General features: G+C 36.6%; 1 protein-coding gene and 1 pseudogene across 1 annotated transcript; both read right to left on the bottom strand.

Moving 5' to 3' along the window:
• Positions 1-4,976: 4,976 nt before the first annotated feature.
• LOC129628421 (olfactory receptor 4A47-like) lies at positions 4,977-5,906 on the bottom strand. The gene has a single exon (XM_055547864.1). The coding sequence runs from the start codon at positions 5,904-5,906 to the stop codon at positions 4,977-4,979; it is 930 nt and encodes a 309-aa protein (XP_055403839.1).
• A 10,113-nt stretch (positions 5,907-16,019) lies between these two features.
• Positions 16,020-16,782, bottom strand: LOC129627876 (olfactory receptor 4A47-like; annotated as a pseudogene).
• Between the last annotated feature and the right edge of the window lie 8,327 nt (positions 16,783-25,109).

Raw genomic sequence — 25,109 nt, 5'->3', positions numbered from 1 at the left:
ATCAGGGTCTTTTCTAATGGGTTGGCTCTTTGTATCAGGTGGCCAAAGTATTGGAGCTTCAGCTTCAGCATCAGCCCTTCCAATGAATAGTCAGGGTTGATTTCCTTTCAGATTGGTTAGTTTGATCTCTTTGCTGCCCAAGGGACTCCCAAGAGTCTTCTCCAGCAACACAATTCAAAAGCATCAATTCTTTGACACTCAGCCTTCTTTATGTATATATGAGCACAATTTTCCAAATAAATGTAAGAACTAAGGGACTTCCCTGGTGGTGCAGTGATGGGAATCCACCTGCCAGTGAAGGGGACATAGGTTCAATCCCTGGTCCGGGAAGATTCCACATGCTGCAGAACGATTAAGCCCATGCTCCGTAACCACTGAGCACACGCTCTAGAGCCTGAGAGGTACAACTAGAGAGCCCGCACGCCACAACTACCGAAGTCTGCATACTCCAGGGTCCTCTAGCCACAACGAATGAGCCCCGGTGCTGCAATTACTGAAGCCCAGGCACCCTAGAGGCAGCAAGTCACAACTACTGAGGCTTCATGCTGCAACTATTGAAGCCCGTGCACCAACAGCCTGTGCTCCTCAACAAGAGAAGCCACAGAAATGAGAAGCCCACGCACCACAACTAGAGAGCAGCCGCCACTCTCCACAACTATAGAAATCCCGTGTGCAGCAACGAAGACCCAGTGCAACCAATAAATAAATAAAACAGTGTATGTGTTAGTTGCTCAGTCATGTCCAACTCTTTGCATCCCCATGGACTGTAGGCCGCCGGGCTCCTCTGTCCATGGGATTTCCCAGGCAAGAATACTGGAGTGGGTTGCATTCCATGTCAAAAAAAAAAAAAATGAAGTTGGTTTCTTAAAAGGAAAAAGAAAAGAAAAAAAATCTAAGGTGACTTCATTAGTTGAAATATGAGGGGAACATAAACTGTACCTCGATAGCCCAAAGTATATGCAAATATCATTGGCTTCAGATAAACTTGGGTAACTTATTTAAGAGGTAAATATGTCAATCCAATGGCAAAACCAGTAAATTAAATTCTTTATTTTTTATTTTTATTTTATAGTAGAGTACAGTTGATCAACAATGTGTTAGTGTCAGGTCTAATTCAAAGGGTCTGAGTTATACATATATATGTATCTATTTTATCAAATTCTTTTTCCATTTAGGTTATTACAAAATATTGAGTTACCTGTGTTATAGAGTAGGTCCTTGTTGATTATCTATTTTAAATATACTAGTGTGTATTGTCAATATCCAAGGATTATGTAATCTACTTGAGTAGCCTGCCAGGCTCCTCTGTCCATGGAATTTTTCAGCCAAGAATACTGGAGTGGGTTGCCACTTTCTGCTCCAGAGAATCTTCCCAATCCAGGGAGCAAACCCAAGTCTCTTGCATCTCTTGCATTGGCAGGTGGATTTCTTACCACTAGCGCCACCTGGGGTTGTAATAAGTCATAATAAAATAAACATGGTCTCATTTCAGAAAAAAAATCTCTAAAACTGCATCCTAACACATTTTTTTTAGTTTATTTTTCTTATTCTTTCTTTCCTTCTTTATTTTTTTTGTGGCTATATTCTTCCTGGCAAAGCCCATGGACAGAGAATCCTGGCGGGCCACGATCCACACAGTTGCAAAGAGTCAGACAGGACTGAGGTGACTTAGCACAGCACATAGAAAAAAGATCTCAGCAGCACAAGATGCTCAGCAGTGATTTAAGTCCTGAACTTCCTTGAAAGAGATGATTTTTTCCTAAAGCAAGTGTCAGGTAGCATTTTAGGTGTCATAGCTAAAGCACAGCAGCTGTCTACAAGGGATTAGAAACACGGGCAGGAACTGCAAGTTCAACCCAACGTTACAATAGGTGGCTTGTTAACTGAAGACACCAATTCTTATCTGGATAACAGTTTTTTTATACTCTAAAGGCATAAGCTCTTCTTAACCTTCTTAATGGGAATCTTAATGAAAATAATAGTTTTGAACATATTTTAAATTTATTTTCACAATTTTAAGCTAACTTTAATTTAAACAGCTTTATCTTAGCTATACTTAATTTATTATTTAAGTTTTAATAATTTTGAAATAGAAATATACAGGCTAAGGCAAAATTCTGAGAAAGAATACTAATAAGTGACTGCTAGAGTCTTCACGTCAAAATATCTTAGATATCATAACAATTATGTGCCAGTGTGTACATGAATAAAGAGATCAGTGAAAAAGATTAAAGTTTTGAATTGGACCCAAATACATTGGGAGTTCAAAATACAATAGTCAGAATTTCAAATCAATGGCAAAAAGATAATATGTGAATATTTTTTAAAAATTCTAAAATTTACAGAACAAATAAAATCAACCCCTATTTAAACTCCTAAATAAATTCAAGATGAATCAAATGTTATAAGATGTAAGATATGAAAAATGCTTGAAAAATTAAATGCAAAAAAAATTGAAGAACTTTTGGTGCAAATGAAATGAGAAAATTCTTCCTAAGCAAGATATAATTTTTTTAATTTAATGTAAGCTACAAAAAATTTTACATGCAAAAATAATTCTACATAGGATAAAAAGTTAAAAACATATAGCCAGAAAACATTAACTGTATATACAATGTAAAGAGATAATTTTTTTTAATTAAAATTCTCTCATAAAAATCAAAAATTGAATCAGATTAAAAACATATATATATATATAACACAAATAAATACAAATCAAATTAAAAATGTAGGAAGATACTCAAACTCAATTATATCAAAAGATTTGCAGTTAAAGTAAAAAGTAACTTTAATCAGATGTGATAAATGTTTATCAAGTACTGGTCATTACATGGACTATGGGGTCGCAGAGTCGGACACGACTGAAGCGACTTAGCAGCAGCAGCAGCATGGGCAGGACAGTAGTTGTTAGTGCTGCTTTCTCGATGGTTCAGTGAATAAAGAAGACACAAAGGATACAGGTTCGATTCCTGAGTGAAGATCCTCTGGAGGAGGCAATGGCAACCCATTCCAGTATTCTTGCCTGAAAAATCCCAAGAACAGAGAAGCCTGGCAGGCTACAGTCCATGGAGTCACAAAGAGAAGGACACAGCTAAGCACAGACACAGTAGCTGTTAGTACAACCTCAAGAGCAGTAGTTCGGAGTGAAGTAAGTCAGAAAGAGAAAAACAAATATAGTATATTAATGTGTCTATATGGAATCTAGAAAAATGGTGTTGATGAACCTATTTGCAGGAAAGAAATGGAGACGCAGATATAGAGATGGGAGTCGTGGACACAGTAGGGGAAGGAAAGAGTGAGATAAACAGAGAAAGTAGCATCGGCATATATACACTTCCTTGTGTAAAAGAGATAATGTGAGAAGTTTCTATATAACACAGGGAGCCTAGCTTGGCACTCTGTGGTGATCTACAGGGGCTGAGTTGGGGAAGGAGAGGGAGGCTCAAGATGGAGGTGGTGCTGGTTCAGCCACTAAGTCATGTCCGACTCTTGCGACTCCATGGTCTGTAGCCTGTCAGGCTCCTCTGTTCATGGGACTCTCCAGGCAAGAATTCTGGAGTGGGTTGCCATTTCCTTCTCCAGGGGATCTTCCCAACCCAGGAATCAAACCCAGGTCTCCTGCATTGCAGGCAGATTCTTTACTGACTGAGCTAGGAGGGAAGGTGACATATGTATAATTAAATCTGATTTGGGCTGTTGTATGGCAGAAACCAACACAATATTACAAAGCAATTTTCCTCCAATTAAAAATTAATTTTAAAAAAGAGGATTATAGTTTGGCAATAAATATCAATATCAGCATTTTAAATGCATATACTACTTGACCATTGAATCAAATGTAATATCAACAATTCTACACCTAGGAACTTATATTTGCACATATTCTAAAACATACATTTATTGGAAATATAACTGTCATAGAAAAGTTTGGGAATCTCATGAAAGGAATGGACATATTAATTTTGATATAAATTTATGAAGAGTGTTTTGCAAAATGAGAAAATTTAAGAAATATATAGGGACTGGCATGGAAATATCTTCAAGATATTGCATAGCAAAAGCAAGTGATACATATATAGAAAGAAACAAATACATATACATATAGAGAATACACTTGCATCTGCAAAGATTATTACTAGATGAAAATTAAGAAACAAATTTAGGGTCAGCCTCTGAGAATGAGGACTGAAAGAAGCTGAGAGAAAAATAGAAAATTCATTTTACATTTCACCTCATATTGTTTGGATTTCCTTGTGGCTCAGATGGTAAAGAAACTGCCTGCAATACGGGAGACCGGGGTTTCACCCGTGGGTTGGGAGGATCCCCTGGAAAAGGGAGTGGCAATCCACTCCAGTATTCTTGCCTATAGAATTCCATGGGCAGAAGAGCCTGGTGGACTAGAGTCCATGGGGTTGCAAAGAGTCAGACACTACTGAGTGACTACACTTTCGTAGCATTTAGTTTTCACTTATGCTATTTATTATTATCTATTTTACTTCAGCTTCATTGTAAACACTGAAAGTACAAAAGTAAAAGTGCTGTATAATACAAATGAAATACAGTAAAGGCAAGCCATATATAATTATGTACTTTAAACTGTATAAGTAAAAATGTTAGCTTAAATGACAAGATGCTAAATAAAAATTACACTGTCTCTGAAAAAGAATAAAAAATATAAATGCATAAGTTGGTGAAAACTCAGTATAACTATGAACAATTTACTCGCTAATTCATTACATATTAATTCCTTGCTATATAGGCATTACACCATTCTAGGTACACTGATAAACAAGATAATTAATTCTAGTAGGTAGGTAAACTGTTATTATACCCTGGTTGTTTAATTGTAATCTTTAATTATAATTACCATAAACTCTTCGAAGAAAGAGAAATCAGAACAAATTTTAATATGACTTCTGCGTTCCAAGAAAATGAACCTTGATGTCAAATGACTCCCTTCATGATGGATGATGCATTTATTTAATATGGGATATGATGTTTCTTTTCCAGAGCTTCTTCATAGCATAAATTAACTCAGAATTTCTTAGACTGTAGATTAATGGGTTCAGCATGGGGGTTATGACTGTATAGAACACGCTCAATGATTTATCAATGTCGAAGGTCTTAGCAGGTCTTACATATATGAAAATACAGGGAACAAAGAAGCAGACAACCACAGTGATGTGGGAACCACAGGTCTGGAGGGCTTTCCGCCTCCCTTCCTGACTCAGGTTCTTCAGAGAGTGCAGGACGACTCCATAGGAGACGAGCAAGAGCAGAAACACTATAGTGCAGATCAGTCCCCCATTGGCCACAACTAAGATGCCAGTGACATAGATGTCAGTACAGACGAGTTTCAATAAGGGGTACATGTCACACATATAGTGATCAATGACATTTGGGCCACAGAATGGGAGCCAATAAATAGTGCTAAGTTGAATTACTGAGTGCAGAAAACCTCCAACCCAGGCCACCACTAGCAACCCAACACACACCCTCTGCTTCATGATCACCAAGTAATGCAAGGGCTTACAGATGGCCACATAGCGGTCATAGGCCATCACCAGCAGAAGGAAAACCCCTGATCCAGAAAAAAGGTGCTCTATAAATAGCTGGGTCATGCAAGATTTAAAGGTTATGGTTTTTTCTCCAAAGAACAAGTCTGAGATCAATCTGGGGGTAATAGAAGAGGAATAAGCAATATCCATACATGATAAGCAAGCAAGAAAAAAGTACATTGGTGTGTTCAGGGTCTTACTGACAGTTACAGTGACTATAATTAGAAAATTGCCCACCACGGTCAAAAGGTAGACAAACAGGAACATAAACAAAAGTACTTTCTCCTCCTTTGGATTCTGTGTGAGTCCCAGGAGAACAAAGTAGGTTACATTGTTTCTTGATTCCATCTAATCTGAACAGGAGCTGACTTCATACAGTAGAAGCAACTTACCTACAAAACAAGGAGGGGAAGTTAAAGGGGTAAAATGCTAAAATGTATGAGAATTTTTTATTTTCCATTTGTTGGAAGAATGAGTATAGAACAACTATCTGTGTCTAATGTGTCATGGACATTTTTATTATCGGGTTGAAGGCAGAGTTTCTTTCCTTCAGTGCTATGACATAACGAGAAATCAACCAACTCCAGACCCACCCTATTAGTGCCATTAAATGAACATTCAAACAGTGCTAAGAGTCATAGTACAGGAGTATATTAAACAGGTATAACAGAAGACTTTCCAGAGGAAGCAAAGCTTCAGCTGAGTGTAAAAAAGAAATGAATGAATAAAGAAAATAAGGAGGAGAAATCCAAAAAGTACATTTATAAAGCCACAAAAGTCTAATACTTGAGGCCCACTTGAGGTAATTTACATAATCAATGTGGGTAGATCAAACTGTGAGGAAGTTCCCTGTACTGAACTGTCTCAGACCTCACTGACACTTCTTAGGTTTTTAGATGGTTATTTCCCTTTTCCTGACAATTAAATTCTACAGCAGTAATTTTGTGTCCCCAACCCCTACTCCTCCTCTTAATTTGAAAACTTGGATATGCAACATCTCTAATTTTGACATCCAAGTGAATGGCAATTTAGTATTTAAAAACTTTTAAAATGTCTGTAATAACCATAAGCATTTTCTATACAAAATTTAAAGAGGTGTTCCCTATTTATCTCATTAAGTGCTATCTTTTATCATACTACCCTTCAGACAAAAAATTGCTGTACTCTTCATTCATTTGTTACTCTCATAAAACTTTAATAAATGCTATTCACTCTACTATGAAAATATATCAGAAATTTGATCATGCCCTACTTCTTAATTTCTTCCTGGTCCACTGCAATAGACGCCTATCAAGTCTCTCCATGTTTATTCTAGCCTCCAAGAATCAGTTCTCCTGAAGCAGCCCAAATGACATCACGCTACTGCTCAAAAATCCTAGACTATAATCTAATCATACTCATAGAAGAGGAATAAGCAATATCCATACATGATAAGCAAGCAAGAAAAAAGTACATTGGTGTGTTCAGGGTCTTACTGACAGCTACAGTGACTATAATTAGAAAATTGCCCACCACAGTCAAAACGTAGACAAACAGGAACATAAACAAAAGTACTTTCTCCTCCTTTTAATTTTGAAAGTAACAAGAACTGTAATCCTCTTTTTATAGTTGAACAAACTAATGCTAGAAGATCTCATTCATTTTCCCGAAATCACACATTTCTAAGGGACATACCTAGAACTGAATCTAAGTTTGATTGATTTCAAAGTAATTAAATTTCTTACATAATAAAGACAGTCCCCAATTGTGAGCCTGGTTCCCACTATTTACTGCTGATCTTACCTTGTGGAGGCTTGTTCAGAATCTAAGGGTGACTTAAAATTACACACAAACACTTGAAATTATTTTTCATCCAATTTAACAACAGAGGACAAAAGGCCACCTTATTACTTGAGGATGCATTTCATTTTATTTGACTCTCAGTCCATTTTCTCCATGGAGTCTTCTGATTATTCAGAGGCACATTTTTATGTGCTGTGTTGATTTTTGCAAAAGAATTCCATGGTGCACACCTAGAAAAACAAAAGCTTACCACATTAGGAAATTTATCAAAATGACCAGCAAATCTTACATATACATAGAATAAATCAACTGGTTATTTGGCAAGGAAGTTTGTCACAAGTAACATCTTTCCTACTAACTTCAACAAGAAAAATAATATTTGACTGTCTAGCCCTTTTCATTCTGTCATATTAACATGATCAGACTCGTTGACTGAGATTTTGAAAGACATTCTCATATTTTTATTTTTTTTGTCATGCTTTAAGTCTATAAAAGGGCCACCTGAAAAATTGATTCCAGTTACTAAGTAGATAACCTCTTCTTCTTATTAGGGGGGAAGATCATGGGATATTTCATCCCTTTCAGCCACAATCATCATTGAGTCTTAGAATTGGAATGTGTCCAAGACTGATTCTTGTTTAATTAATCACTTGGATTTCCCCTAGAGTTTTTTTTTTTTAATCTATAGGCAAAGTCACAAAAATAATATCAAAAAAGTACAATACCCAAAACAAAACAGCTTTAGAATCTTTAAGAGGCTTAAGTCAATCAAAAATAATAAAAAATCTGTCCCAGTGAACTTTTTTGTTATTTCTTTCCCCACCTGCCATTGCAAGATTTTCTTTCCTTTTGTTTAGTACTCAATTTAATCACCTTAATTTGGTTAGATATATGAAAATCATATCAAAAAAAACACAATTAAATGTATTAAAATTTTAGATATAATAGCTAATTATTCAATTATTATCATTTTTTTTGAAGTCTGGGCACCTCTGTCATGTCAGCAACTGTCCTCTGAGTGAGGACACAGGGATGAGTGAAACCTGGGAGAGCACATGAAGGTTTCTTCCTGCCTGGATCTTCTTTCTTAGAGCCAGACAATAAAGAATGAGACAACTTGACAAAGTAGCTGCAGTCTTATTCACTGCTTATAAGAAATAGAATACTGTGAAAAAAGATAAGAGGTAGAGTTCTACTGTGGAAAGCGTACAGATGACCTTTCTTCAAAGGTGATGTTTAAGCTGAGATTAAAAGGATAGCGAATGGCTACCATCAGAAGCACTGTTACAGAAACTAAAACTAAATGAAATTAATGAATAAAACTATCTCACTTCAGAGAAAACAAGAGCTATACTTAGGAAACTCTAAAATTTTCACAGGAATTTTTATGGCAGTACTATGTTAAAAAGGACCAGAGAATATATGCCCTCTTGTCTTATTCCATATTATAATGGAAAAGCTTTCAACCTTTCATGTAGAGAAAGGTATCAGCCGTGGATCTGTAATATATGGATTTTATTAAGTCAAGGTACTTTCTTTTTTTTTTTTTTTTTATTTTTAAACTTTACATAACTGTATTAGTTTTGCCAAATATCAAAATGAATCCGCCACAGGTATACATGTGTTCCCCATCCTGAACCCTCCTCCCTCCTCCCTCCCCATTCCATCCCTCTGGGTCGTCCCAGTGCACCAGCCCCAAGCATCCAGTTTCGTGCATCAAACCTGGACTGGCAACTCGTTTCATACATGATATTTTACATGTTTCAATGCCATTCTCCCAAATCTTCCCACCCTCTCCCTCTCCCACAGAGTCCATAAGACTGTTCTATACATCAGTGTCTCTTTTGCTGTCTCGTACACAGGGTTATTGTTACCATCTTTCTAAATTCCATATATATGCGTTAGTATACTGTATTGGTGTTTTTCTTTCTGGCTTACTTCACTCTAAGTCAAGGTACTTTCTATTTCCAACTTGTTGAGAGATTTCTATGAAATGATAACTGAATTTCTATCTGATCATGGACAACCCAAGGAGACTTTAAGAAAATAATTTCACTTACAAAAGTATCAAAAAAAGAATAAAATAAAGTCTTACACTCTGAAAACTACAAAATATTGCTGAGAGATATATAGAACACACACACATATACGAGAACACACATATACGAGAAGACGTTTATAAGCTGGGCTATTCAACAATTCTGTTCAGTTCAGTCACTCAGTCGTGTCCAACTCTTTGCAACCCCATGAATCGCAGCACGCCAGGCCTCCCTGTCCATCAACAACTGCCGGAGTCTACCCAAACCCATGTTCATTGAGTTGGTGATGCCATCTAGCCATCTCATCCTCTGTCATCCCCTTCTCCTCCTGCTCCTAATCCCTCCCAGCATCAGGGTCTTCTCAAATGAGTCAGCTCTTCACATCAGGCGCCAAAGGATTGGAGTTTCAGCTTCAACATCAGTCCTTCCAATGAACACCCAGAACTGATCTCCTTTAGGATGGACTGGTTGGATCTCCTGCAGTCCAAGAAACTCTCACGAGTCTTCTCCAACACCACAGTTCAAAAGCATCCATTCTTCGGTGCTCAGCTTTCTTCACATCCAACTCTCACATCCATACATGACTACTGGAAAAACCATAGCCTTGACTAGACAGACCTTTGTTGACAAAGTAATTCCTCTGCTTTTTAATATGTTGTCTATGTTGGTCATAACTTTCCTTCCAAGGAGTAAGCGTCTTTTAATTTCATGGCTGCAATCACCATCTGCAGTGATTTTGGAGCCCCCAAAAATAAAGTCAGCCACTCTTTCCACTGTTTCCCCATCTATTTGCCATGAAGGGATGGGACCAGATGCCATGATCTTAGTTTTCTGAATTTGAGCTTTAAGCCAACTTTTTCACTCTCTTTATTTTCATCAATAGGCTTTTTAGTTCTTCTTTATTTTCTGCCATAAGGGTAGTGTCATCTGAATATCTGAGATTATTGATATTTCTCCCAGAAATCTTGATTCCAGCTTGTGCTTCTTCCAGCCCAGCATTTCTCATGATGTACTCTGCATATAAGTTCAATAAGCAGGGTGACAATATACAGCCTTGACATACTCCTTTTCCTATTTGGAACCAGTCTGTTGTTTCATGTCCAGTTCTAACTGTTGCTTCCTGACTTGCATATAGGTTTCTCAAGAGGCAGGTCAGGTGGTCTGGTATTCCCATCTCTTTCAGAATTTTCCACAATTTATTGTGATCCATACAGTCAAAGGCTTTGGCATAGTCAATAAAGCAGAAATAGATGCTTTTCTGACACTCTCTTGCTTTTTCAATGATCCAGTAGATGTTGGCAATTTGATCTCTTGTTCCTCTGCCTTTTCTGAAACCAGCTTGAACATCTGGTTCATAGGTCATGTATTGCTGAAGCCTGACTTGGAATATTTTGAGCATTACTTAATAATACCTCGTGATTCAGTGCAATTCCTATCATAACCAAAAAATCTTTTTTGCAGTAACAGAAAAATCCATGCTAAAATTCATAAGGAATCTCAAGAACTCTAAATTGTCAAAACAATCTAGAAAAGAAGATTGGGAGTCTCATACCTCCTGATTATAAAATATATTATGCAAATCTATGGTAATGACAGCCCCAGCATTGAAATAAAGATGGATGATGGACTAATGGAGTAAAACAGATAGTTTAGAAATAAATCTTCCTATATGTATTTAGATAATTTTCAGCAAGTGTCCCAAGCATTTTATGGGGAAAAGAAATTATAATAAGTGTTTAAAAGGCAATCACCAAAAAACAGAAATGGTATGATTCCACTTACATGAGGCACTTAAAGCAGTAAAATTCATAGGCAGAAAATAGCAGTGAGCGAAAATGAAGGATTTTGTTTAATGGCTGTGGAATTTCAGTTTGGAAAGTTGAAAAAGTTTTGGAGATGGATGGTGGTGATGTTTGCATAACAATGCAAATTAACTTAGTGCTACTCTGAAATGGTAAAAATTGTAAATTTTGTTATGCATATTTCACCACAATTTTTAAAGTAAATATAAGAATTAAGGTGACCTCATTAACTGGTTTATGATGTGAACATAAACTATAGCACAATAGCCCAAAGTATATGCAAAGATCATTGGCTTCAAATAAACCAAGGTAATCTTTCTAATCAATAGCAAATTGACAAATAATCAATAGTAAAACTACTAAATTAAAATCTCTATTTTTAATATTTACTTTGTATTGGAATATAGTTGATTAACAATGTGTTAGTTCAGGTGTACAGCAAGGTGATTCAGGTATACACGTATATGTATCTATCCTTTTCCAAATTCTTTTCCCGTTTAGGTTACTACAGGATGTTGAGCAGAGCTTCCTGTACTACACAGTAGGTCCTTGCTTGATGTCAATTTTAAATATAGTAGTCTGTATATGCTAATTCTGAAGTTTTATCTAATCAATGCAACAAATATTGAGTACCTCCTGTGGGCCAGGCATTGTTTAAGTTCTCAGGATGAATCAATAAAGAAAGTAGACAAAAAAGAAGAAAAAGAAAGAAAGAAGGAGAAAGAAGGAACAAAAACACAAACTCTTTATTTTGGAGTTTCAAACTCAGATTTTAAAAGCAAGTTAGCAAACACTGTTGAAGGATTTTGTGCTCCTCCGGACTTCAGATTGTCTGGTTTTGCAGAGGAAAGATGAGATTTTACAATAGGAAACTTCCTTGCCTACAAAGCAATGAGAATTTGCACTACAGATTAGACCAAAACTCCACCTTGCAAATAGAGGTACCAAAGTTACTGATGAAACACTGAGTGGGATGGGTTTACCCTCAAAGTGACAGGAAATAATTTATGCTACATGGATCAGCGATATCTTAAATAGAAGTTGCAGTGAGTCATAATAAAACAGGTTGGTGCAAACATTATTGTGGTTTCAGACTGTGACTATTAAATCAACATATTAATAAGTAGGCTCAAACATCTTTATTAATCAAAATAGGAACCATTGCAATCAACACATTTTTGCCAATGAGAAATACATTTATTTATTCCTGTATGTAAAAATCTGGACTTGGGGAGTCCATAAACTCTTGGAAAGCATTTTCTGCCTCCTACTGGTTGTGGAAGTGTTTTTCCTGCAAAAGTCGTTGAAGGGATATGCTTGAAGAAGTGGTAGTCAGTTGGCAAGAGGTCAGGCTGAATATGGCAGATGAGGTAAAACTTAGACCAGTTCATTCAACTTTTGAAAAATTGTATGTGTGAGGTGCACTCGGTCATTATCCTGGAGAAGAACTGGGCCCCTTCTGTTGACCAATACCAGCTGTAGGCATTGCAGTTTTTGGTGCATCCCATTGATTTGCTGGGACTTCTCTAGTGGCTCAGACAGTAAAGAATCTGCCTGCAATGCAGAAGACCCAGGTTCAATCCCTGGGTTGAGAAGATCCCCTGGAGAAGGGAATAGCAACCCACTCCAGTATTCTTGCCTCAAGAATCCCATGGACAGGGGAACCTGGCAGGCTACAGTCCTTGGGATTGCAGAGTTGGACAGAGCTGAGCGACTTTCATTTCATTTCATTTCACTTCACTTCATTGATTTGCTGAGCATACTTCTCAGATGTAATGATTTCACTGGGATTCAGAAAGCTGTAGTGAATCAGAGCAGAAGCAGACCAACAGTGACCATGATTTTTTTTTTTTTTTTTTTTTTTTTTTTGGTGCAAGTTTGGCTTTGGGAAGTGCTTTGGAGCTTCTCTTTAGTCCAGCCACTGAGCTGGTTGTTGCCAGTTGTCATATAAAATTCACTTTTTGTCACAGGTCACAATTTGATGGAGAAATGGTTCATTGTTGTTGTACAGAGTAAGAGAAGATGACACTTTGAAGCAACAATTTTTTATTATTGGTCAGTTGATAAAGCACCCAAGTATTGAAGTTTTTCACCTTTCCAGTTTGCTTTAAACACTGAATGACAACAGAATGGTTGATTTTGATTCTTCCACAACTTCTTGTGTAATTATAAGAGGATCAGCTTTGATGATTGCTTTCAATTGATCTCTGTCAACTTCCAATGGCCAGCCACTAAGCTGCTTCTCCGCTGGAGGAGTTACCATTGGGCTCGTAATCTGTGGCTTTTAATTATTTACTTATTTTTCCTCCCTATTATGTTGCCCTCTATGCTTCCAAGGCTCGCCACAGACTCGGCAGTGAGAGTGTTTCCTGGTGTTTGGAAACTTTTCTCTTTTTAAGACTCCCTTCCTGGGATGGATATTATCTGCTTGATTTCTTTTATATATTTTTTTTTATTTTTTATTATTATTATTATTTTTACTTTACAATATTGTATTGGTTTTGCCATACATCAACATGCATCCGCCACAGGTGTGCATGTGTTCCCCATCCTGAACTCCCTCCAATACCATCCCTCTGGGTGATGAAACCGGAGCCTATTATACAGAGTGAAGTAAGCCAGAAAGAAAAACACCAATACAGTATACTAACACATATATATATGGAATTTAGAAAGATGGTAATGACAACCCTGTATGCGAGACAGCAAAAGAGACACAGATGTATAGAACAGTCTTTTGGACTCTGTTGGGGGGGTGGAGGGACGATTTGGGAGAATAGCTTTGAAATATGTATAATATCATATAAGAAATGAATCGCCAGTCCAGGTTTGATGCAGGATATAGGATGCTTGGGGCTGGTGCACTGGGATGACCCAGAGGGATGGTATGGGGAGGATTGGGAACACATGTACACCTGTGGCGGATTCATGTTGATGTATGGCAAAACCAATACAATATAGTAAAGTAAAAAAAATAAAATAATTAAAATTAAAAAAAAGAAATAGCAAAAAAAAATTCTATGCCTAGGAACTCATAATTGCACAATTCAAAAGCATATTTATTGGAAAACTATTTCTCATAGAGATGTTTAGGAAACAAATGAAGAGGAATGGACATGTCAATTTTAGTATAAATCTATACAGAGTATTGTGTAGCTTAAGAAAAGTTAAGAGATATTATGAATTGATAATAGAAACATTTTTCATATGTCAGATACCAAAAGCAAGTGTTACATATATAGAAAGAAGCAAATATACATTGGTTAATATATTGTGTTTCAAAGATTATTGGTGGTAGTGGTTTAGTCGCTAAGTCTTATCTGACTCTGTGCAACCCCATGAACTATAACCCACCAGGTTCCTCTCTCCATGTGATTTCCCAAGCAAGAATACTAGAGTGGGTTGCCATTTCCTCCTGCAGGAGATCTTGAATCAGGGATCGGAATCAGAGATCAAAACCAGGTCTCCCATGTTGCAGGCAGGTTCTTTACTGACTGAGCCACCAATTAAAGCCATCAATTAAGAAACAAATTTAGGGCTAAATTCTGAGCATGAGGACTAGAAAATACTGAGAGAAAAATAGGAAATTTATTTGACATTGCATCCCAGTTTACTTGGTTTTCCTTTATACTATTTATTAATATCTTTTTTCAATTTCAATTTTTCTTATAAAGTTAAAGCATTAAGTTAAACATTTTGTAAATAATGCAACTTAAATATAGTAAAGAAAGCAACTTATATAGAATTAAATATAAAAAATTGTATACATAAAAATGTTCCAATTAAATGACAAAAATCTATATAAAAAGTATCCTGTCTCTGAAAGAGACTAAAAAAGATAAATACATGAATTGATTAAATTTCAGGGTGACTATATAATAGTTAAAATTCTATATAAAAAGTTTAAAAGTTAACTATATATAAACCTAAAAATCAGTAAAACTCATAATAATTTCTTAATTCATTTTTTAATGATATAATTTAATAATTTTTTTAACTTTTATTTATTTTTTTCTAAAAATTATTTTATTGAAATATTACTTATTTACAATATTGTATTAATTTCTACTGTATAACAAAGTTATTCTGTTAAATACTGTTCTTGATATTTAGTCATATCCAGCTCTTCATGAACCCATGAACTGCAGTGCACCAAGCTTCCTTGTCCTTCACTGTCTCCCAGACTTTGCTCAAATTCATGGCCATTGAGTTGGTGATGCCATCCAGCCATCTCATCCTCTGTCATCCCCTTCTCCACCTGTGCTCAATCTTTCCCAGCATCAGGGATTTTTCCAATGAGTCAATTCTTCCCATCAGGTGGCCAAAGTATTGGAGCTTCAGCTTTAGCATCAGTCATTCCAATGAATAGTCAGGGTTGATTTCTCTTAGGATTGACTAGTATGACCTCCTCCCATTTCAAAGGACTCTCAAGAGTCTTCTGCAGCACCACAGTTTAAAAGCATCAATTCTTCTGTGTTCAGCCTTCTGTATGGTCCACGTCTCACATCCATATATGACTATGGGAAAAACTATGCATTGACCTATGGACTTCTGTTGGCAAAGTGATGTCTCTATTTTTTAATATATATTACTAATTCCCAGATATATAGGCATTACCTCTTTCTAGGTACAGTAATAAACAAGAAATTATAGACCTTATATCCTAGTAGGTAGGTAAACTGTTAATAATAGCATGGCTGTATTAATTGCACACATTCATATAATTATCATAAAGTCTCTGAAGAAAGGAAAATCAGAATCAAATTTTAAAATTACTTTTGTAATCTAAGTAAATGAACCCCAATGTCAAATGGCTCCCTTCATGGTAGATGACGCACTTATTTACTATCAGATATGGTGTTCCTTTTCCAGAGCTTCTTCATAGCAGTAGTCAACTCAGAATTTCTTAGACTGTAGATTAATGGGTTCATCATGGGGGTTATGACTGTATAGAACACACTCACAGATTTGTCAATGGAGAAGGTCTTAGCAGGTCTTGCCTTAATGAAAATACAGGGAACAAAGAAGCAGACAACCACAGTGGTGTGGGAACCACAGGTCTGGAGGGCTTTCCGCCTTCCTTCCTGACTCAGGTTGTTCAGAGAGTGCAGGATGACTCCATAGGAGACGAGCAAGAGCAGAAACACTATAGTGCAGATCAGCCCCCCATTGGATGCAACTAAGAGGTCAGTGACACAGGTGTCAGTACAGGCGAGTTTCAATAAAGGGTACATGTCACACGTATAGTAATCAATGACATTTGGGCCACAGAATGGGAGCCCATAAATAGTGCTAAGTTGAATTATTCAGTGCAGAAAACCTCCAAACCAGGACACAACCAGCAGCACAACACACCCTCTGCCTCATGATCACCAAGTAATGCAAGGGCTTACAGATGGCCACATAGCAGTCATAGGCCATCACCAGCAGAAGGAAGACCCCTGATCCAGCAAAAAGGTGCTCTGCAAACAGCTGGGTCATGCAAGATTCAAAGGATATGTTTTTTTTCCTCCCAAAGAATAAGTCTGAAATCAATCTGGGGGTAATAGAAGAATAATTGACATCCATAAATGATAAGCTAGCAAGAAAAAAGTACATCGGTGAGTTCAGGGTCTTACTGACAGTCACAGTAATGATAATGAGAAAGTTGCTCACTACAGTCAAAATGTGAAAGACCAGGAACATAACAAAAAAGACTTTTCCTCCTTTGGATTCTTTGTGAGGCCCAAGAGGACATATTGCTACTTGGTTCCATCTAGTCCTTACAAGAGCTGAGTTTCTGTATTAGAAGCAGTTAGCATATAAAACAAGGTGGGGGCGGGGAGAATTAAATGTTTAATTTGTTAATTTATCCATTCAAGAGAAGAATGTGAATGGCATACGTTTTGGGTCCAATATGTCAAGGACATTCTAATTACCAGCTTGAAAAAGCCATAGAACCCTACCCTCAGTGATGTGACACATAATAAGGAATCAGGCAATTCCAGCCATTGCGTGAATATTCACACAGTGCTAAGAGTCACAGCATAGGTGCATAGCAAACTAGAATCAGACAAGACTTCCCAACGGAGTCAGTGCTTCAGCTGAGTTTTGTTTTTTTGTTTTTTTTTTAATGAGAGGATAAAAAAAGATGGGAAGAGAATTGCATGAAAAGGAGCATCGTTTATAAAGTCACAAATGTGTAACACCTCTTAAGGTAATTTGCATAATCAATGTGAGTAGACAAAACTATGAATACAAGATCCCTGTCTTGAATTGTCTCAGACCTCATTGATACGTCTTAGGTCTTCAGGTGGATATTTCCCTTTTCCTGACCAATAAATGCTGCAGCAGTCTGATTTTGTGTCTCCAGCCCTTCTCTCTCGCTTAATTTTCAAATTTGTATGTGCAACATCTCTAGTTTTTGACATCCAGTTGACTGGCAATTTAGTATTTATAAAACTAGCTTTTAAATTTTCCATGAAAAACATAAGCAGTTCCTATACAAAATTTAAAGAGGCGTTCCCTATTTATCTCATTAAATACTATCATTTTCCATGCTATTGTCCTGACAAAAAAATTGCCGTCCTCTGCACTTGATACTGTCATAAAGCTTTATTAAATCCTGTTGTCTCTACTTTCAAAATATATCACTAATTTTTCATTCCCTTCTTAATTTTTTCCTGGTCTGCTGCAGTACCCTCCTACCAAGTTTTTTTGTGTTTATTCTCCAAAAATTGATTCTCCTAAAGCAGCTCAAATTGTCTTTTTAAGTTTTATTCTGATGATATCACTCTATTGCTCAAAACTGCTACAGTATATTCTAATTATGCACTCATAGTCTAATGTATCACATTTAATATTTACAATAATAAGAAATGCAATTGCCATTTTATAATTGAAGAATCTAATACTCAGAACATATCATTTATTTTCCCAAAATCACACATTTTTAAGTGATATATCTAGAACTGAATGTACATTTGTTTGACTTCAAAGTAATTTGGTTTCTTACATAAAGAAAGTCATACAACTGTGAGCCTGGTTCTCATTATTTTCTGTTAGTCTTACCTTGTGGAGGTTTGTTCAGAATCTAAGGATGATTTGAAGTTATTCATAAACACTTGAAATTGTTTTTCATCCAGTTTGATGACAGAGGCCAAATGCTGCCTTATTACTTGAGTTTATTTCATTTGGCAGTCTGTCCTTTTTCTCCACTGAGTCTTCTGATTATTCAGAAGTTCATTTTTATATAAAATATAGATTATTTGAAAGGAGTTCCATGGCACACAGAAAAAAATAGTTTATCAGGAAATGTATCAAAATGACCAGCAAATCCTCCATATTCATAGAAAACATAGATATCAACTAGCCATTTCCTAGGGAAGTTTTTCACAACTTATTTCCTACTAACATAAAAACGAAAAATAGCATTTGGATGTTTAGCTCTTCTCACCCTCATGTTAACATGGACAGACTAGTTGACTTCAGATTTCGAAAGACTGATGCGATTTTTCTGTCATGCTTTAAGTGTAAGAAATGACCTCCTGAAAAATGCATGACAGTCACTAAGTGGATAGCATCTTCTCCCTGTTAAGGGTGAGATTATGGAATATTTAATCCCTTCCAGCTGACTTTATCATGGAGTCTTGGAATTGGAATGTGTCCAAGACTGATTCTTGCTTTAATTAATACACTGGAATTTTCCACAAAGTTGTTAAAGAACATCTGTAGGTAAAGATATTATTAGACCAAATTTCATACTAAATATCATAATGGTGCAACATGGAAAAATAGCTTTAGAATCATTATGAGACAACTGCCAATCAAGAATAAAATCACCCCAATCATTTTGTCCCAGTGAACTTCTTTGTTATATATTTCCTGCACCTCTCAGAGGAAGATTTTCCATTCTTCTATTTACTACTCAATATTCTCAGCTTGGAAATAAGTACTTCATGATCCAAGCCACATTAAGCTCCCAGTCTTGCTTTTTCTGACTGTATAGAGAAAAAAAAATTCTTAAATTTTAAATTTAAATTAAATTTTAATTTTAAAAATTCTTAAATAGAAGAAGGTAAGGAAACCACAGGATCACTCAGTTATGACCTAAATCAAATCGCTTATGATTATACAGTGGACATGACAAATAGATTCAAAGGATTAGATCTGATAGAGTGCCTGAAGAATTATGGACAGAGGTTCATGACACTGTACAGGAGGCAGTGATCAAGACCATCCCCAAGAAAAAGAAATGCAAAAAAAAAAAGGCAAAATGGTTGTCTAAGGAGGCCTTACAAATAACTGAGTAAAGAAGAGCAGCTAAAAGCAAAGGAGAAAAGGAAAGATATACCTATTAGAATGCAGAGTTCCAAAGGATAGCAAGGAGAGATAAGAAAGCCTTCTTCAGTGATCAATGCAAAGAAGTAGAGGAAAGCAATAGAATGGGAAAGACTAGAGATCTCTTCAAGAAAATTAGAGATACCAAGGGAGTATTTCATGCAAAGATGGGCACAATAAAGGACAGAAATGGTATGGACCTAACAGAGTCAGAAGAGATTAAGAAGAGGTGGCAAGAATACACAGAAGAACTATACAAAAATGATCTTAATGACCCAGATAATCATGATGATTTTGTGATCACTCACCTAGAGCCAGACATCCTGGAATGCAAAGTCAAGTGGGCACAACAAACTGTGGGAAATTCTTAACAGATGGGAATGCCAGACCATCTTATGGGTCTCCTTAGAAATCTGTATGCAGCTCAAGAAGTAACAGCTGGAACCGGACATGGAACAATGAACTGGGTCAAACTGCAAAAGTAGTGAGTCAAGGCTGTATATTGTCACTCTGTTTATTTACCTTAAATGCAGAGTACACCATGCGAAATGCTGGGTTGGATGAAGCACAAGCTGGAATCAAGATTGCCGGGAGAAATATCAATAACCTCAGATATGTAGATGACACCACCCTTATGGCAGAAAGCAAAGAATTAAAGAGCCTCTTGATGATAGTGAAAGAGAAAAGGGAAAAAGCTGGCTATAGCTCAACATTCAGAAAACAAAGGTCATGGCATTAGGTCACATCACTTCATGGCAAATATATTAGGAAACAATGGAAACAATGACAGACTTTATTTTCCTGGGCTCCAAAATCACTGCAGATGGTGACTGCAGCCATAAAATCAAAAGACACTTGCTTCTTGGAAGAAAAACTATGACCAACCTAGACAGCATATTAAAAAGCAGAGACATTACTTTGCAAAGGTCCATCTAGTCAAAGCTATGGTTTTTCCAATAGTCATGTATGGATGTGAGAGTTGGACTATAAAGAAAGCTGAGCGCAGAAGAACTGATGCCTTTGAACTATGGTGTTAGAGAAGACTCTTGAGAGTTCCTTGAACTGCACAGAGATCCAGTCCATCCTAAAGGAAATAAATCCTGAATATTAATTGGAAGGACTGAGGCTGAAGCTCCAGTACTTTGGCCACCTGATGTGAAGAACTGACTCATTTGAAATGATCCTGATGCTGGGAAATATTCAAGGCGGGAGGAGAAGGGGACAGAGGATGAGATGGTTGAATGGTATCACCAACTTGACAGACATGAATTTGAGTGAGCTTTGGGATATGTTGATGGACAATGAAGGCTGGATTGCTACAGTCCATGGGGTGGCAATGAGTTGGACATGACTGAATAACTGAACTGAACTGAACTTATTCTCAGCTTAAAATTTTGTTAGAGATATAAAATTTTATCAGAAAACACAACTAAATGTGTTAGCATTTTAGAGATAACAGCTAATTATTTATCCAATTATTAATTTTTAAAAGGTTAGTACACCTGTATTATGCCAGCATTGTACGTTGAGTGAGGGCCCAGCAATTTCTAAAATTGGTTGGAAAATCATGCAAAATTTTTCTCCTGCATGGATGTTATTTATTTATGATTCAGATAATAAAGAAAGAAATGGTTTAATAAAGTAGTTTTATTCTTTTCACTACTTATAAGTTAAGAAATAGGGTAGTGTGACAGAAAATAAGAGGGAAAATTCTACTATGGATAATGCAACCAGAGATGATTTTTCTTAAAAGGATATGTTTAAGATGAGATTGAAAGGATAGAAAACAAATACCATCAGAAGCACTGTTACAGAAATGATACCAAGGAACAAAGCAGAACAGATTCAGAGACACAGAGAACAAACTTATGGTTGTCAGTGGAGAACAATGTGGGAGAGATAGTTGGGAAGACTGAGATCTACATGTTCAAACCACTTCATTTAAAGTGGATAACCAACAGGGTCCCACTGTACAGCACGGGAAGCTCTGTTCAGTGTTATGTGGCAGCCCAGAAGGGAAAGGAGTTTGGGGAGAATGGATGCGTGGTTCCATGAGTGGGTCCCTTTGCTGTCCACCTGAAGCCATCACAGCACTGCTCACGGCTGTGCCTTCATTTTCAGTCACTTCAGTCACGTCCAGTTTCTTAAGAACTATGGACTATAGCCCACCAGGCTCCTCTGTCCACGGCATTATCCAGGCAAGAATACTACAATGGGTTGCCATGTCGTCAAGGAATCTTCCTAACCCAGGCATTGAACCCTTGTCTTCTGAGTCTCCTGCATTGCAGGTACATTCTTTACCATTGAGCCACTGGTGACACTCATTAATTGGCTATACACCAATATAAAATAAAAAGGTTTTAAATAAAGAAGCACTATTACAGAAAGTAAAACTAAATTTTAAAAGTGAGATAACTAATAAAGTTATCTTACTCTCAGAGTTGACAGGAGCTATACTTAGAAAACTCTACAATTTTCACAAGAATTTTTATGGCAATACTATGGTAAAAAGGGCTTGTGAGAGTGCCCTCTTCATCCATATTTTAATGGGGAAGTTTTCAATCTTTCAAAGTTGAGGATGATGTTAGCTGTGATCTGTAAATATATGAACTTTATTATGTCAAGGTACACTCCTTCTATTTCCAATTTGTTGAGATTTTATGTGAAATGGTGTCAAATATCTATACCATCATGAACAACCCAGGAGAAATAAAGAAAATAATTCCACCTACAAGCATGTCATAAAGAATAAAATAGTTAAGAAAAAACATAACCAAAGAGACAAAAATCTTGTAAACTGAAAACTGCAATATGTTACTCAGAGAACACACACCCATATATGGAAAGAATTTTATGAATTGGGTTATTTAATAGCATTAAGATATTAATATGACTGTAAGTGACCTACAGATTCAGTGCAATCCTTATCAAAACCGAAAAATGTTTTTGGCAGAAATAGAAAAATTCATGCCAAGACTCATATGGAATCTCAAGGATTTTCCAAGTCAATCTTGAAAAGAAAAGAGAAAGTGGTCAGTCTAATATTTCCTGATTCTGCAACATTACACAAAACAATGGTAGTCACAGCACCAGTTTTGGAATAAAGACAGACAACAAACCAATGGAATTAAGAGAGTCTAGAAGTAAACCTTTTATGTGTGCTTAGATAATTTTCAACAAGGGTGCCAACAGCATTTAATGGGGAAAGGATATTACACTGAGTGAAAAAAGGCAATCAAAAAAAAAAAAAAATGATTCCACTTTACATGAGGCACTTAAAGTAGTCAAGTTCACAGAAAGTAGAATGGTGATTGCCTGGGGCTCACTGCATGGAAATGGGAAATCTTATTTAATAGCTGTGGAATTTCAGTTTGGGAAGCTGGAAATGTTCTGCCAATGATAGACAGTGATATCATTTGCATAACAGGGTGAATTAATGCCACTTTAATATGGTTAAAATTAAAAATTTTGTTATGTATATTTGACCACAATTTTTAAAATAAGTTTAAGAACTAAGGTAATAGGAGATTTCCCGGTGGCTCAGTGGTAAAGAATCTGCCTGCAATGCAGGAGACTCAGGAGACACAGGCTCAATTTCTGGGTTGGGAAGATCCCCTGGAGGAGGGCGTGGCAACCCACTCCAGTATTCTTGCCTGGAGAACCCCATGGACAGAAGAGTCTGGTGGGCAACTGTCCACAAAGAGTCAGACTAGACTGAAGAGACTTGGCATGAACATACAGCACTTCTGAGGATCCTGGAGCAAAAAAGCAGAGTCTGGAGAAAAGTAGGGTACTGTGCATGCCCCCTGCACACAATACCACCAAAGGAGTTGTTTGTCCTTCCTACCCGCCGCTGCAGCGGGGACCCCAACAAAGTCTTGCCTGAATTTCTTGTCTGGTCTCTAATTAATTTCTATTGATTAAGGAGGTCAAGAACCCTGGATAGTAACAAGGACACCAGCCCAGAAACTCTGGGACCTTTAACCACTCAGACAACACAAGCTCTGGGGCCCTGGGCCCGCAGCCAGGGAAGCTGGGACTTGGCTCTACCACCAGTGGGCTAGCCCTAGCCCGAGATCCTGGTCTCACCCACCAGTGGGCAAGCATCAGCCCAGGACCCACTGAGCCAAAGCCCCACCCACCAGACCATGGCCCTGATGCCAGCCCAGTCAATCCCAGCCCACTCACCAGCAGGCCAGCTCCACCCAGGACACCCTGGCCTGACCATTCTACCAACCAGCAAAATGACACCAGCTCCAGGACACCTTGCTCTGTGACTAGCCAGAAAGTTATCAATTATGTGTACAATAGCCAAAAGTGTCATTTCTTTATTAGAAAATTATTTCATAAAAATCAGCATGGAAAGGATCAACAATTAAATGAATAGATAAAAGAGAGTAACAGACAATTCTAGGGGGAAAAAAATACAAATTATATCAAACAAGTGAAAAGATTTCCAAACCCAATTATATCAAAAGGACTTGTGGTAAATTATAAAACCAAATTTCAATTAAATTTCATCTGATTATCATATGCCATCAGTATTTATCAGGACTGATTTTGAGAATGTGGACAAAAATATTCTCACAGACTGTGGACAGGAGTGTAGCTCTTTGTACAACTTCAAAGATGGCAGTAGCTATGACCATCAATATTTTAAATAAATGTATTACCTGAGCATTGATTCAGACACAACACATATATCAACAACTTCACTTCCAGGAGCTCATACTTGCACACATTCAAAAACATATTTTTATTGCAAAATTACTTTTCATAGAAAAAGTTTAGGAACAACATGAAAAAGAATGGAAACTATTTCAGTGTGTCTCTATAAAGGAGTATGATGTAGTATGGGAAAAATTAAGGATTAGATCTAAATGGACTGCTAGGAAAATACTTCACAGATGTTACTAAAAAAGCAAAGTTTACCTACACAGGAAAAAAAAATACATGTCTTTAAATATAATTGCTTTTACATAGATTATTACCAGATGGATCTTAAGAAATAGAGTGTCCCTGCAGAAGTGGACTAGAAAATATATTGAGAGATAAATAGGAAATGTATTCTACACTTTCTCCCATGTTGTATGATTTGCACTTTTACTATTTATTATTATCTATTTCACTTCAATTGTTTAAAAAACTTAGGGTTACATGAAAAGTTTTGTGTATAATGCAACTGAAATTTTATAAAGAACACAGAGTATAGAGCATTAAATACTTTAAACAGCATAATAAAAATAACTTAAAAGACAAGAATCTAAGTAAAAATAAATACTGTCTGGAAAAATTAAAAAGAAAAAATGCATAAATTGGTTAAAAATCGGTGTAACTATATAAAATTTCCTCACTAATCTGTTACATGATATCGGCTCCTTCAATATAAGCCTTTTACATCTTTCTAGGTATAGTGATAACAAAATATTACTGACCTTACATTCGACTATGGAGAAGAACTATTCATGTTATTAACAGCACAGTTGCATAGTTATAGTATAACTTTTTATATTATAATTATAAATTCTTTGAAGAAAAAGAAATCAACTTCAGATTTGAGAAAGCTACTGAATTCCGAGGAAGTGGTCTCTGATGTCAAATGACCCCCT

This window comes from Bubalus kerabau, chromosome 15 (assembly GCF_029407905.1).
Source record: "Bubalus kerabau isolate K-KA32 ecotype Philippines breed swamp buffalo chromosome 15, PCC_UOA_SB_1v2, whole genome shotgun sequence".
Taxonomy (NCBI): Eukaryota; Metazoa; Chordata; class Mammalia; order Artiodactyla; family Bovidae; genus Bubalus; species Bubalus kerabau.
This window is presented reverse-complemented; position numbering and strand designations above follow the sequence as displayed.

What these genes read in the sequence shown, in the direction of transcription:
- LOC129628421 (XM_055547864.1), bottom strand. Translation starts at nt 5,906, where the DNA reads ATGGAATCAAGAAACAATGTAACCTACTTTGTTCTCCTGGGACTCACA.